General features: G+C 39.0%; 3 protein-coding genes across 3 annotated transcripts; 2 read left to right on the forward strand and 1 right to left on the reverse strand.

The window, feature by feature from the left end:
- Window positions 1-513, forward strand: LOC113835386 (keratin-associated protein 13-1-like). The gene has a single exon (XM_027413303.1). It carries the CDS (start codon window positions 1-3, stop codon window positions 511-513), a length of 513 nt encoding a protein of 170 aa, XP_027269104.1.
- A 5,592-nt stretch (window positions 514-6,105) lies between these two features.
- On the reverse strand, window positions 6,106-6,627 carry LOC100774817 (keratin-associated protein 13-1). The gene has a single exon (XM_027413301.1). It carries the CDS (start codon window positions 6,625-6,627, stop codon window positions 6,106-6,108), a length of 522 nt encoding a protein of 173 aa, XP_027269102.1.
- A 3,166-nt stretch (window positions 6,628-9,793) lies between these two features.
- LOC100762761 (keratin-associated protein 13-1) lies at window positions 9,794-10,306 on the forward strand. Its single transcript, XM_027413302.1, has one exon. The coding sequence runs from the start codon at window positions 9,794-9,796 to the stop codon at window positions 10,304-10,306; it is 513 nt and encodes a 170-aa protein (XP_027269103.1).
- The last annotated feature ends 5,973 nt before the right edge of the window (window positions 10,307-16,279 follow it).

A 16,279-nucleotide genomic window follows, 5' to 3' on the forward strand; every position in this document is an offset into this window, starting at 1 on the left:
ATGGCCTACAGCTGCTGCTCTGCCATTTCCTCCTCCTGCTCCCAAAGGAGCTGCCTGCCCTCTTCAGGTTCCTCCTGTGGTTCTTTCTACCCCAGCAACCTGGTCTATACCACCAGGAGCTGCTATCCCAGCACCTGCCAGCTGGGCTCCTCTCTCAGCAGTGGCTGTCAGGAGACCTGCCTTGAGCCCACCAGCTGCCAGAGGTCCTGTGTGGTGTCCAGCCCCTGCCAGACAGCCTGCTACTACCCCAGGAGCTCCACACCTTGCAGTCCCTGCCATGGGACTTATGCTGGGTGTCTGGGCTTTGGATCCAGAAGCTGCCGTTCCCTGGGCTATGGATCTAGAAGATGCTACTCATTTGGGTGTGGACCCAGGGGCTTCGGATCTCTGAATTGTGGAGTCTCTGGCTTCCCTTCCCTGTGGTATGGGCCCAGATTCTACTATCCTGCATACTTAGCTTCTACTACATTCCAACCTTCTTGTTATAGGTCAGTCTGTGGCACTGAATTCTAGAATTCAACTCTTAAGTCTCCATATTCTTATAATATCAAACGGATTTTGCTATGTCCTGTAGACAATCTATTATTACATTCATCTACCATTATTATTTTTCTTTCCACTAACAATTCTTTCCTCCTCAACTTTTGTTATAATCTTAGATTAATGTGTAATTTCATATTATACCTCACATTTGGTTGTATTGATATTCTGCTATTTGGTGTTCCTTCAAACATATTTGGAAACTGAAATTTTAATCCAATAAAATTGAGAAATCTGAGGCCTTAATACTTTGTTCATCCAATTATTATATTGCTTTTATGTATGCATTTATTGATATCTGGGACTTAACTTAAGATCAAAACGTTTTTGCAACTTGAGTTTGAAAGAAAATAATTTGGGATTGTGGCATGTTCCTTTTTGTAGAAATCAGTAATTGGAAAAAAGTAATTTGAATGCAAATAAGATTCATAAGCATGAGAATTGCATATAATTAACCTATACACCTAGAAAATTATCCATTAAGAGTGAATATATATATATGTATACATATATATATATATGAGTTTATATATTTTTCAGAGAAAAACTATTTAATTCTAGTATGTGAATATTTATTTTCAAACAAGATGAAAGTCTACTTTCAAAGGCTGTCAATACAGGCACTTCTTTTTATATAAACGCTGGTATCTCCACCAACCAGATTTTAGGCACTATTCCTGCTTATCTTCTCAAAATATTTGAGAGGAAGTGACAATGATCTGGGGTAGTAATAACTGAGTACAGGAATCAGGGCAACTTCCTGATGCTTCTCCCACTCATCTTCAGCCAACCTAGAAACAATGCTGAACTCTTTTATTGTTTGTTTTAGTCTGATTTTCAAAGTCAAAATGTTGGGTATAGTTTGTTTGAAATACGAGTCAGGAAAAGAAAACTGACCCTAAACTCTAAAGTATAGTCCATTAGTAAATCAATCCAAAAGGAGTCCTGGACTCATGGAAAAGATCCTCGCTGAACATGGGGAGCAGCACTCAGGCTGCAATTTTAGGGATACAGAGGTCATGGCCCAAGGAAAGGGAAGGCTGAGCCAGGGCAGTTGATTCTATAACAGTGAAGTAGAATACCTGGGCTGGGGGACAGGGTTAAGGTACTGGGACTTTAGGGGTTCCACAAGTGGAGCTGGAAGGAGGAAAAGTGAGGAACAAATCATAGGTGCCTCAGCATAGGGCATTCACATATGGAAAGCAAAGGAAAGCATCTTGCCTATGGACCTCACCCATGCAAGGCATCAAGGTGTTGCAGTCAATTTGACTGTACATTTGGTAGTATTCAATTCATGAAATTAGGTAATCTGATTATTGATGGTTTTAACAAAATCACAGTCATTCCACTTTACCAATAAAGACTCAGGAGCCAAATGTTGTAAAAACCAGCTAAATCACAAAGGCAAAGAAAGCATGGTGCCCCAACCCTAACTCTGAGGAGTTCCTTTTTTAAAAAATTAAATTAGAAACAAGCTTGTTTGACATGTCAAACCAAGTACCCTATCTCTCTCCTGCTCACCAGTCCACCACCAATCCCCCATCCCATCCCCTTTCTGCTCCTCAGGAGAGGTGAGGCCTTCCATGGGGATCTTCAATGTCTGTCATATCATTTGGAGCAGGGCCTAGGACCTCCCCCCCATGTGTCTAGACTGAGGGAGAGTAACCCTCTTTGTGGAGTGGGCTGCCAAATTCCATTAGTATAATAGGGATAAATACTGATCCATTACCAGAGGCCCCATAGATCGCCCAGTCCTCCTAACTGACACCCACATTCAGGAGGTCTGAATCAATCCTTTGGTGGTTTCCCAGCTATCAGTCTGGGGTCCACCAGTTGCCCCTTGTTTGTGCCAGCTGTTCCTTTGGGTCTCTACAGCCTGGTCTTGACTCCTGTTCTCATCACTCATCCCTCTCTGCAGATGGATTCCAAGACTTCGGCTTAGTGTTTAGCTGTCTGTGTCTCTTTCTGCTTCCATCAGGTACTGGATGAAAGCTCTAAGATGGCATATGAGGTAGTCATCAATCTCATTATTGGGGAAGGTCATTTAAGGTAGCCATTCTACTTTCTACTATTAGATTGTTAGTTGGGGGTCAACCTTGTAGATCTCTGGACATTTCCCTAGTGCCAGATTTCTCTTTAAACCTATAATGGCTCCCTCTATTATGGTATCTCTTTTCAAGCTCCCCTCTATTCTTCCCCTGAGTAGATCTTCCTGCTCCTTCATGTCCTCCTGTCCCCTCCTCTTCTTCTCTTCTCTTTCTGCTAATTTCCTCTACCCCACATTCTTCCAGTTATCTTAGGAGATATTGTCCATTTCCCCTTCTCCAGGGGACCATATATGTCTCCCTTAGGCTCATCCTTGTTTCCTAGCTTCTCTGTCAGTGTGGATTGTACGCTGGAAATCCTTTGCTCCATATCTAAAATTCATATATGAGTGAGTACATACCAAATTTGTCTTTTTGTGACTGGCTTACCTCACTCAGGATGGTTTCTTCTAGTTACATCCATTTGCCTGTGAATTACAAAATTTCATTGTTTTCCCCACTGAGAAGTATTCCATTGTGTAAATTTACCACATTTCCTTTATCCATTCATCAGTTGAGGGGCATCTAGTTTTCTTCCAGTTCCTGGCTATTACAAATGATGCTGCTATGAGCATAGTTGAACAGATGCCATTGTTGAAAGAAGTTGCATTTTTCGGTATTTGCCTAAGAGTGGAATTTATGGATCTTGTGATGGACAGATTCCCATTTTCCTGAGGAATCTCCATACTGATTTCCAAAATGTCTGTACAAGTTGGCACTCCAACCAGAAGTGGAGAAGTGTTTACCTTTCTCCACATCCCCTCCAGCATAAACTGTCATTGGTATTTTTGATTTCGGCCATTCTGACAGGAGTAAGATGGTATCTCAGAGTTCTTTTGAGTTGCATTATCCTGATGACTAAGGATGTTGAACACTTTCTTATGTGTCTTTCAGCCATTTTAGATTCCACTATTGAGAATTGTCTATTTACTTCTGTACCACAGTTTTTAATTGGGTTGCTTGGTGTTTTGGTGACTAGCTTCTTGAGTTCTTTGTATATTTCAGAAATCAGTCCTCTGTCAGATGTGGGATTGGTGAAGATCTTTTCCAATTCTGTGGGCTATCATTTTGTCTTGTTGACTGTGTCCTTTGCCCTACAGAAGCTTCTCATTTGCAGGAGGTCCCATTAATTAATTGTTGATCTCAGTGCCTGTGCTACTTATGTTATATTCAGGAAGCAGTGTCCTGTACCAAATTGTTGAAGGGTACTTACCACTTTCTCTTCTAAGAGGTTCAGTGTGGCTGGATTTATGTTGAGGTCTTTGATCCATTTGGACTTAAGTTTTGTGCATGTTGATAGATATGGATCTATCTGCAGTCTTCTCAAGCCAACATCCAGTTATGCCAGCACTATTTGTTGAAGATGCTTCCTTTTTTCCATTGTATAGTTTTAGGTTTTTTGGCCAGGGTTTTCAATTCTATTCCATTGGTCTACCTGTCTATTTTTGTGCCTATACTAAGCTGTTTTCGGGACTATAGCTCTATAATAGAGCTTGAAGTCAGGGATGGTGATGCCTCTGGAAGTTCTTTTATTGTACAGTGTTGTTTTAGCTATCCTGGGTCTTTTGTTTTTCTATATAAAGTTGAGTGTTGAGCTTTTAAAGTCTGTGAAGAATTGTGCTGGGATTTTGATGGGGATTGCATTGAATCTGTAGATTACTTTTGGCAAGATTGCCATTTTTACTATGTTGATTCTACCTATCAAAGGATGACACCAAGCATTCAAAGCTTTCCCTAGTTACCAAGTTATTTCCTTCACCACTCACTGTTGCCTCATTGTATTTTTAGTCTTTTTTAACTGAGGCTGTTTAAATCCCCCATAACACTGTAGGCCTTGGCCTGTGTGTGATATTCTATGATAATATCTACATATATCAAGGTAATACCAGACTAAGAATTCTCATGGAATCATTAGATGTGTGAGAAAAAATTTCATTTCACCCAATATGACAATGAAGTACAAAATGGGTTTGAATTTGGCCAAAGTTTTTTTTTTTTTAATCAAATCCTAACTTCTTAAGATTGCAAAATATACATGCAAGCCCTAGTGCCAAAAGTCCCTGGGGCTTCTGTTACTCTATGAATCACTTGATATGAATTGATTTACTCTATTACAACTATCCCATTAGCCTCACTGATTTTGTTTGATTTGATTTACATTTATTATGGATATAAACTTAATACATATTTGTGTACTTGTTTATCTCAAAATTTACAGTGAAGGATCCTCTTTCTTTTTTATTGTTTGTTTTTTTGAGACAGGGTTTCTCTGAGGCTTTTGGAGGTTGTACTGGAACTAGCTCTTGTAGATCAGGCTGGTCTCGAACACACAGATATCCACCTGCCTCTGCCTCCCTAGTGCTGGGATTAAGGTGTGCGCCACCAATGCCAGGCTATGGAAGGATCCTCTTTCAATTCACTCTTAGACAGCTGTGAGACTCTATAAAATTATGAACATTGTCCAATAAAAGATACATGTAAGGAAAAAGTCCTTCCATGCTTCAGACAGGGTAGTAGACAATTCCAATAATCTTTACAAATGGACCGAATGCTTCTAGAATACAGCATTCTGGTAGTTCACTAAAAATGTATATTTTTAGTTATTTTTTCCTTCTTTCCTCCTTGAATGCCCATGATACACTTAATCTTCAGTCTTCTTTAAGACTTTCTTTGAGACACAGAGGAAGCCTAGTACATTCAGCCTCTTCATAGAAAACATTGCCTTGTCCTTTGATTGATAGGAGTTGAGCCTGGGATGTGTCGGGAGGCTCCTAGCACTTCATGAACTAAGATGATTGCCATTGTTCTTATGGAGGTTGATGAGATGCAGCTGTCATTAGCCAACCACAGAGGGCATGAACAGCAATACATTAATGTTTGACCAACCTGCTTGAAAATCTACATTCAAATACTAGACTTAATATTTGCCTATGTACAGACTTCACCTTGTAAATTATGAAATATCTCATTCTTGCTCTTCACATTTCTAGTTCACATTCTATTTGCTTTGTTTTACTGGCTCATTAGAAATTCCTGTAATTTAATATCAGACAATTCACACTCTAGTTGAGCACTGTTGGTTAGACATGAATGATGATTTTCTTAGAATTGACTACTGTTGAGAAAGAAAAACAAACTCATCCAAAAGTGCATCTACCCAATTCATTTGGACAATCATACTGACAGTTTCAAGTCTTCCAAACCATAAGGGCAAAAGTATGAGTGATATAATAATAATATGAACAACAGATGAACATATCAGATTGCACAGATTTATTAAATGGATAGAAAGCAAATATCATTTGTATATGTCAACAATACAAAGTAAGGCATAGTTGTGTGTGACCACTAATCTCATAATCTGCTGGCAGTTGAAGAAGAAAGAAGTTGGAAATGGAAGAATACTATGGGATCATTAGGGATTAAGCAGGAAAAACAATACCTTTAGGGCACAGACTTTGACATATGAGAATATAAAGGCTTAGCAGCTGATTCCATAAAGACCTGATCCCCAGACTGGCCTGTAACATGGTTGGCAGGAATGAGCCAAGGAACTTGGGTAGCAGTATCTATACCCATAACCCAAGGAAGGAAAGCCAAAGACTCCACAATTCAGAGATCTGAAGCCACTGGGTCCACACCCAACTGAGTAGCAGCTTCTGGATCCATAGCCCAGGGATCGGCAGCTGCGGGATCCAAAACCCAGACACCCAGCAAAAGTCTCATGGCAGGGACTGCAAGGTGTGGAGTTCCTGGGGTAGTAGCAGGCTGTCTGGCAGGGGCTGGACACCACACAGGACCTCTGGCAGCTGGTGGGCTCAATGCAGGTCTCCCGACAGCCACTGTTGAGAGAGGAGCCCAGCTGGCAGGTGCTGGGAGAGCAGCTGGTGGTGGTGTAGACCAGGTTGCTGGGGTAGGAAGAGCCACAGGAGGAACCTGAGGAGGGCAGGCAGCGCCTAAGGGAGCGGGAGGAGAAGTTTGCAGAGCAGCAGCTGTAGGCCATGTTGAGAGGAGATGTGAGCTCAGCTGGATGTACCTGACAGTATTCTGAATTTGAATGTCACCCTGTGGAGTGCTGGGTTTATATACTCTCAGCAATGGGTGTGGTACCCAACAGTCTCATCCTTGATTCAATTGTGTGCTTTCTAGTTTACAAATATGGAACTAGGTAATCCCTGTAATTGCAGTTGCATTTGCATAGTTTTCTCTACATCATGTTTATGGGTGTCGTCACTTTATTAAAATATAAGATGATGAGCTAAGCTACTGCTATGCCAGACATGCCATCACTGTTTTACATTAGTGACTATTTTATCATGTCCTGCAAAGAAATCCCTCCTTTTACCTTTGACATAATTTTAATGTGCTTTGTCATAGAATATTTGGAGGAAATTACCTTTCTTCACAATGTCTGGTATGGCAGTAATTAGCTCTTCTTGTTAATGAACTGGAGTCATTTTTGTGTTTCCTATGAAACCCTCTGAATATGGACCTTCTCAGTTTCCAACACTCCATGTGGACTGCATGACATTCCCTCTATCACTTAGTTCTAGTATCAAGGAAGCAATATGAATCAAGGAAAATTAAATGAGATTGGATTTTTTGTGATCACAGATGGGAGAGGTGAGGCTGAGTCACAATCACTTTACTACAAAGGTCTCTGACTTTGTTCCTTTGTCCCCAGTCCTCTCAAAGGGAAGATTCTGGAGAAGAAAAACAACATGCAAACCCTGAATACATCAAATTGTGCTTATAATTCTCAAAAACAAAATCTGTTGTTTAACATGTAGAACTCAGTGGTGTGCTTTTCCATGGCCATCTTCAGTGGGGTTGATTAAATAATTTTTTTGTCAGTTGCCTCTGTATTTTATATTTTTATTTACAATTTGAGAGAGAGAGAAAAATAAATTTGAATGAATAGGGAGGATATCCTAGCAGTTGGGAGACAAGAAAGGAAGTGATCAAAATATATTACATGAAAATTTTTAAATGAATAAATTGATTAATTAAAACCAAGAAAAGAATAAGAGTTTCATTTTGGAGCTTGCATCTAGTCTATGACTAAATAGTGCCTACTTAGAGCAATTTTGGTGCTCTTCTCATATAACAATCTACACTTCCCAAGACTAAAAAAGAAATGACAATGTTTTTGAAATTATCAATTAATCTTAACAGATGAGAAAATGTGTTGGTGCATCAGCTTTATGCGTAGCAATGTGACTGTTTTAAGTCATTCTCACCCATAGCAATAATACTTTTTCACACCTTTCCTAAAGAAGAAATGAAACAACATTCTGCCATAACAAATAACACACCAGTCTACTCGTGCAAAGGAATATCACCTAGGGTAATGTAAAATCAATTTTATATTAGACATAGAAAGTTCTCAAAAACATAATTCCAACAACTGGTTTCACTGTCTGGTTCAAAGGATCCTAATGAAGCTGCCCAACTCTGTTGTCCAATTGATGATAAAGGGTACACATATTTATAATATCAGTAAAAATATTGCTAGATATTATTTCCACCTAAATGGCACCATTCCAAGAAATAACATGAAAATAGTAAATGTGAAAAAAAATGTATCCCAAGTAATGTCGAGAATTGAGGTTTTCAGTAGCTTGTCCATAACTACTTTCACCACTGCCTGTTGTATCATGTTTCATTGGCTTTTAATTTATCATTTGAATATATATCAGTACTTTAGGTAACATTTTATGTATAGGTATAAAAAATTTTGCATTGCCACAAAAGGACATGATTTAAAACAAACAAACCAAAACATTTGCATTATATTCATTCATTAACATGACTTTTCATTTGCTAATATTCACCTGTCACTTTTCAAACCAGTCTTTCTATATTATTTTTACTCTTGGGTATATACTTTGGTAAATGTAAGAACAATAGAGATGGTTTCAAAACATATTAATTAGATGTAGACTACACACATCTCCCAAAATAAAACTCTGAGATTTTACAAATAAACAAATTAAATTCTTTCCTTCTCAACAAAGGTTGGCACGTTGAATACTAAATATGTATCAGAATTCTTTGATAGCTACTGATAATCATTTTTATTTTCAAAGCTGTATTAGACTAGATATGTTGAGACATTTTGAACTTGATTTTTGTCTTCAGAATCTCCCTTAGCACAGGGCTCAACAACATCAACCAAAAAGAGTCTCTAGGAGCCACACAGCATATTGGTGTTTGCTTAGGGCAGGTTATCTGCACCCTGTGTTACAGTTGCCATCAGAATCCCCTCAGAATCCATTACTTTCCCTAGACTCAGTCACTGCCTGGGTGCCATTCATGTAAACCAAGGTTTCTACAGACCCCACAGTGTGTAGGACAATAGTCAGCTGAGTGTCCTGTGTTAGAGATTATTCAAACTGCCTAGTCCATGCTGGCACAAACTCAGATGTGAACACTGTGTCTTCTCAGGACACGTGTCAGATACAGAAGGTATGAAATGATTTACTTCTGTCATATCTTTGACTCCATTCAGGTGGGCCAAAATGCCCTGCACTTGTGACTCTGCCTCAGTGCTGTCTTTGCTTTAATCACAGCTTCAATTCCTGCTTTTTTCTCCCTACTTTTGGGTTGAGTCGTATTCAATTTACTTTGCTCACACTCTGTCCTCGCTAGTGGAGGTAAAGTACTACATGAGTAATGCTATGCATCCACAAAGATGAGAACTGATGGCAAAGGGTAAGGTGATCTTCAATAGGTTTCAAAGGGAACCAAGTGATGCCTCCAGTTCATCAACAAATACAAGAGTGAATTCCTCTCATCCTTTACTATGGACAAACCACTGTTCTTCAGAACATTTTCACGAACACATAAAAATCAGACAGAGAGGGAAAGGAGAGGTTTTCCTGGACACAATGAATAAGCATTAGTGTAAAACTGTCATAGCATCTATGACATAGCAATAGCTCATTGTTGTAACCATAAGAAAATTGCAACACCCATAAAAACACTGTTCAGAAAACTATTCAAATGCAACTACACACTTGTAAACCAGGGCGCACAAAAGGGCATCATGGATGAGACTGTTGGGTACCACACCTGTTGTGGAGAGTATATAAATCCAGTTCTCCACAGGGTGACATTCAAACTCAGAATCCTCTCAGGTATATCCAGCTGAGCTCATATCTCTCAACATGGCCTACAGCTGCTGCTCTGCAAACTTCTCCTCCCGCTCCCTTAGGCGCTGCCTGCCCTCCTCAGGTTCCTCCTGTGGCTCTCCCTACCCCAGCAACCTGGTCTACACCACCACCACCTGCTCTCCCACCATCTGCCAGCTGGGCCCCTCTCTCAACAGTGGCTGTCAGGAGACCTGCATTGAACCCATCAGCTGCCAGAGGTCCTGTGTGGTGTCCAGCCCCTGCCAGACAGCCTGCTACTACCCCAGGAGCTCCACACCTTGCAGTCCCTGTCAGGGGACATATGCTGGGTGTCTGGGCTTTGGATCCCGCAGCTGCCGTTCCCTGGGCTATGGATCTAGAAGCTGCTACTCAGTTGGGTGTGGACCCAGTGGTTTCAGATCTCTGAATTGTGGTGTCTCTGGCTTCCCTTCCGTGTGGTATGGGCCCAGGTTCTACTATCCTGCATACTTAGCTTCTACTACATTCCAACCTTCTTGTTATAGATCAGTCTGTGGCACTGCATTCTAGAATTCAACTCTTAAGTCTCCATATTCTTATCATATTAAAACTGAATTTGCTATGTCCTGTAGAACAATCTATTATATTCGTGTACCATTATCTTTTTGTCTTTCCACTAACAATTCTTCCATCCTTAACTTCTGTTGGAATCGTAGATTAATGTGTAATCCCATATTATTCCTCACATTTAATGCTATTGATATTCTGGTATTTGGTGTTCCTTCCAACATATTTGGAAACTGAAATTTTAATCCAATAAAATTGAGAAATCTGAGGCCTTAATACTTTGTTCATCCTATTATTATATTGCTTTTATATTGGCATCTATTGATATTGCGGACTTATCTAAAATCAAAACCTTTATGCAACTTGTGTTTGAGAGAAAATAATTTGGTTTGGGGCATGTTACTTTTTTGTAAAAGTCAATAATTGCAAGAATGTATTTGAATCCAAATAAGATTCATAAACATGAGAATTATGTACAATTGACATATATTTCTAGAAAATTATCCAACAAGAGTATTTATGATTTATGTGGTTTTGTACTTTTCAGAGGAGAAACTATTTAATTTTAGTATGTAAATATTAATTTTCACCCAAGAGGAAAGTCAACTTTCAAAGTCTCTCAGGACAGACACTTCTTTTTATATTAATGCTGGTATCTCTGCCATCCAGAGTTTAGTCACTATTCCTGTCTATTTTCTCAAAACATTTGAAAGGAAATGACAATGATCTGGGGTGGTAATAACTGAGTATAGGAATCAGGGCAACTTCCTGATGCTTCTCCAATTCATCTTCAGCCAACCTAGAAACAATGCTGAACCCTTTTATCATTTGTTTTAGTCTAATTGTCAATGTCAAAGTGTTGGGTATAGTTTGTTTGAAATAAGAGTCAGGAAAAGAAAGCTGACCCTAAAGTTTAAAGTATAGTCCAATAGTACATCAAATCCATCTAAATGGAGTCCTGGACTCATGGAAAAGATCATAGCTGACCAGAGGGAGAAGCACACAGGCTGCAATTTTATGGCTACAGATATCATGGAAGCAATAAATGGGTAAGGCTCAGCCAGGGCAGTCGATTGCATAAGAATATAGTAGAATACCAGGGCTGGGAGACATTGTTAAGGTACTCAGACTTTATGGGTTCCATAGATAGAGCTGGAGGGAGGAGAATTGAGGGACATATCATAGGTGCCTCAGCATAGAGCATTCACTTAGGTAAAGCATAAGAAATCATCCTGCTTATGTATGTCACAAATACATAAGCACAAAACATCACTGTGTTGCAGTCAACGTTTGATTGTACTTTTGGTAGTATTCATTTCATGAAATTAGGTACATCTGATTATTGTTGTTTTTTTAACAAAATTGAAGTTATTCCACTTTACATAGAAATACTCAGGAGCCAAATGTTGTGGTAAGAAGCAGACAACTCAGAAAGGCAAAGAAAGCACCTGCCCCAACCCTACTGTGGGAAGTTCCCTTTTTTCTTTTTTAAAAATTTAAACTAGAAACAACCTTGTTATGCATGTGAATCCATGTTCTCTCTCCCTCTCCTAATCCCCAGCCCCTCACTCACCCTGTATTCTGTCCCTTTTCTGCTCTCCAGAGAGGGTGAGACCTTCCATGGGGACCTTCAAAATCTGTCATATCATTTGCAGAAGGCCCTAGGCCCTCCTCCATATGTCTAGCCTGAGAGAGTATCCCTCTATGTAGAATGGGCTACCAAAGTCCCTTAGTATACTAGGGATAAATACTGATCCATCAGAGGCCAGATAGACTGCCCAGGCCTCCTAAAACCCATGTCCAGGGGTCTGGGTCAATCCTTTGCAGGTTTCCCAGCTATCATTCGGGGGTCCGTGAGCTCCCCTTTGTTCGTGCCAGCTGTTCCTTTGGGTCACTCCAGCCTGGTCTTGACCCCTTTACTCATCACTCTTCCCTCTCTGCTGATGGATTCCAAGAGTTTGGCTCAGTGTTTAGCTGTCGGTGTCTCTTTCTGCTTCCATCAGCTACTGGATGAAATCTCTAGGATGGCATATAAGGTAGTCATCAATCTCATTATTGGAGAAGGGCATTTAAGATAGCCTCTCTATTATTGCTTAGATTGTTAGTTGGGGGTCAATCTTGTAGATCTCTTGACATTTTTCTTGTGCAAGATTTCTCTTTAAACCTATAGTTGCTTCCTCAATTATAGTATTTCTTTTCTTACTCACCTCTATTCTTCCCCTGATTCAATCTTCCTCTCTCTCATGCCCTCCTCTCCTCTCTTCTTCTCTTCTCTTTCTCCTAAATCCCCCTACCCTCCCTCTATTCTTCCTATTAGCTCTGGAGATCTTGTCCCTTTCCCCTTTTCTGGGGAACCATGTGTGTCTTTAGGGTCACCCCTTTTAGTAGCTTCTCTGGTGTTGTGTGTTGTAGGCTGGAAATCCTGTGCTCCATGTCTAAAATTCATATATGAGTGAGTACATATCATTTTTGTCTTTTTGTGACTGGGTTACCTCACTCAGGATGGTTTCTTCTATTTCCATCCATTTGCCTGTGAATGTCAAGTTTCCATTGTTTTTTTTTCCACTGAATACTACTTCATTGTGTAAATGTACTACAATTTCTTTATCCCTTATACACTTGAGGGACATCTAAGTTGCTTCCAGGTCCTGGCTATTACAAATGCTGCTGCTATGAACATAGTTGAACAGATGTCATTGTTGAATGAATTTGCATCTTTTGGGTATATGCCTAAGAGTGGATTTGCTAGATCTTGTAGTGTGCTGATTCCCATTTTCCTGAGGAATCTCCATACTGATATCCAAAATGGCAGAGGGGAAGTGTTACTCTTTTTCCAAATCTTCTTCAGCATAAACTGTCATTGGTGTTTTTTATTTTAGCCATTCTGACAGGAGTAAGATGGTGTCTCAGATTTCTTTTGAGTTGCATTTCCCTGATTGCTAAGGATTTTTAGACTCCTCTATTGAGAATTCTTATTTGGTTCTGTACTGCATTTTTTAATTGGATTGCTTGGTGTTTTGGTGACTAGCATCTTGTGTTCTTTGTATATTTTGGAAATCAGCTCTCTGTCAGATGTGGAATTGGTCAAGATCTTTTCCCATTCTGTGGGCTGTCATTTTGTCTTATTGAGTGTGTCCTTTTCCTTACAGCTTCTCATTTTCAGGAGGTCCCATTTATTAATTGTTGATATCAGTGCCGGTGCTACTGGTGTTATGTTCAGGAAGCCGTTCCTGTACCAATTCGTTCAAGGGTACTTTCCACTTTCTCTTCTAAGAAGTTCACTGTGGCTGGATTTATGTTGAGGTCCTTGATCCATTTGGACTTAAGTTTTGTGCATGGCAATAGATATGGATCTATCTGCAGTCTTCTACAAGCCAGCATCCAATTACGCCAACACCATTTGATGAAGATCCTTTCTTTGTTTCATTGTATAATTTTAGCTTCTTTATCAAAAATCAGGTGTTTTGTGTGTGTGTGTGTGTGTGTGTGTGTGTGTGTGTGTGTGTGTGTGTGTGTGTGAATGAGTGTGTGTGTGTTAATATCAGGGTTTAAATTAGATTCCCTTGGTCTACCTGCCTAGTTTTGTGCCAATAACAATCTGTTTTCCTTACTATAGCTCTATAATAGAGCTTGAAGTGAGGGATGGTGATGCCTCTGGAAATTCCCTTATTCTACAGGGTTGTTTTGGCTTTTTGTTTTTCTATACAAAGTTGAGTATTGTTCTTTTAAGTCTATGAAGAATTGTGCTGGGATTTTGATGGGGAATGCATTGATTCTCTTGATTGCTTTTGGCAAGATTGCCATTTTTACTATGTTGATCCTACATTTCAAAGAGCATGGGGATCTTTCCATTTTCTGGTATCTTCTTTAATTTTTTTAAGCACTCAAAATTCTTCTTATAGAGGTATTTCACTTATTTGGTTAGCATTACCACAAGGTATTTTATGTAGCTTGTGGCAATTGTAAAGGGTTATGTTTCTCTGATTTATTTCTCAGTGAACTTATCATCTCTATATAGTAGGGCTACTAATTTTGTTTTAGTTAATAGTGTATCCTGCAATTTGCTGAAGGTGTTTAACAGCTGTAGGAGTTAGCTGGTAGAATTTTTTGGGTCACTTATGTAACTATCATATCATTTACAAATAGTGAAAGTTTGACTTCCTATTTCCCAATTTGTATCTGCTCGACCTCCCTTGTAGTCTTATTGATCTAGGTAGGTCTTCAAGGACAATGTTGGAGAGATATGAAAATAGTGGAAATCCTAGTATTGATTTTAGAGGAATCACATTTAATTTCTCCCCATTTAATTTGTTGTTGACTGTTGGCTTGACGTATATTGCTTTTATTATGATTAGGCATGTTCCTCTTATCTCTGATCTCTCCAAGTCATTTATCATGAAGGGGTGTTGGATGTTGTCAAAGACTTTTTCAGCATCTAGTGAGATGATGATGTGTTTTTGCTTTTCAGTTTGTTCATATGGTGGGATATATGGATTTTTGTATGTTGAACCATCGTTGCGTCACTGGGAAGAAGCCTACTTGATCATGCTTATTGATTTTTCTGATGTGTTTTTGGATTTCATTTCCCAGTATTTTATTGAGTATTTTTTCATCAATGTTCATGAGGAATATTATTCTGTAGTTCGATTTCTTAGTTGAGTCTTTGTGTGACTTGGGTAACAAGAAATTTGAAGCGTGGTTAAAAGATTTTAGGAATGACCATTCTTCTTCTACTGTGTAGAATAGTTTGAGAACAACTCGTTTTAGCTCTTCTTTGAATTTCTCGTAGAATTCTGCACTGAAGCCATCTGGCCCTGGGATTTTTTTAGTTGGGAGACTTTTGATGACTGCTTGTAATTCATTAGGAGTTATAATCAATTTAAATTGCTTATGTGTTCATGAGTTGGTTTTGGTAAGTGATTTCTATCCAGAAAATAGCCCTTTTCCTTTAGATTTTCCAATTTTGTGAAGTACAGGGTTTCAAAGTATGACCTGATGATTCTCTGGATTTCTTCAGTGTCTGTTGTTATGTCCCCCTTTTCATTTCTGATTTTGTTAATTTGTATGTTCCTCTCTGCCTTTTGGTATGTTTTGGTAAAGGTGTGTATATCTTTTTGATTTTCTCTAAGAACCAACTCTTTGTTACATTGATTCTTTGTATTTTCCCCTAATTTCTACTTTATTGATTTCAACCCTCAATTTGATTATTTTCTGGCATCGACTCCTCCATGGTGAGGTTGCCTCTTTGTGTTCTAGAGCTTTCAGGTTTGCTGTTAATTTTCTAGTGTGAATATTCTCCTGTTTCTTCATGTGGGCATTTAGCGCTATGAACTTTCCTTTTAGCACTGCTGTCAAAGTGTCCCATATGGTTGGGTATGTTGTGTCTTCATTCTCATTGAATTTTAGTAATTCTTTAATTTCTTTTTTATTTCTTCCTTGACCCAGGATTGGTGCAATTGTGCTTTGTACATTTTCCACGAGTTTGTATGGTTTCTGCAATTTGTGTTGTTGTTGAATTCTAACTTTAAAGCATAGTGGTCTGAGAAGATACAGGGTGTTTTTTCAATTTTTTTGTACCTATTGAAGTTTGCCGTGGCGCTTAGTATATGTTCAGTTTTAGAGAAGGTTCCATTTGGTGCTCAGAAGAAGGAATATCCTTTTGTGTTTGGATGGAATGTTCTGTAGATGTCTGTTAAATCCAATTGTGTCAGAACTTCTTTTAATCCTTTGTTTCTTTGTTAATTTATGTCTGGTTGTCCTGTCCATTGGTGAGAGTCAAGTGTTGAAATCTGCCACTATAAGTGTGTGAGGTTTTATATGAGATTTGAGTTTTACTAAATTTTTATGGATGTGGATGTCTTTTTATTTGGGGCATAAATGTTCAAAATTGAGACTTCATCTTGATGGATTTCTCCTGTGATGAATATGAAACGACCTCCTTCATTTCTTTTGATTTGATTTGTTTTAAAGTCTACC

This window comes from Cricetulus griseus, chromosome 4, assembly GCF_003668045.3.
Source record: "Cricetulus griseus strain 17A/GY chromosome 4, alternate assembly CriGri-PICRH-1.0, whole genome shotgun sequence".
NCBI classification, from domain to species: Eukaryota; Metazoa; Chordata; class Mammalia; order Rodentia; family Cricetidae; genus Cricetulus; species Cricetulus griseus.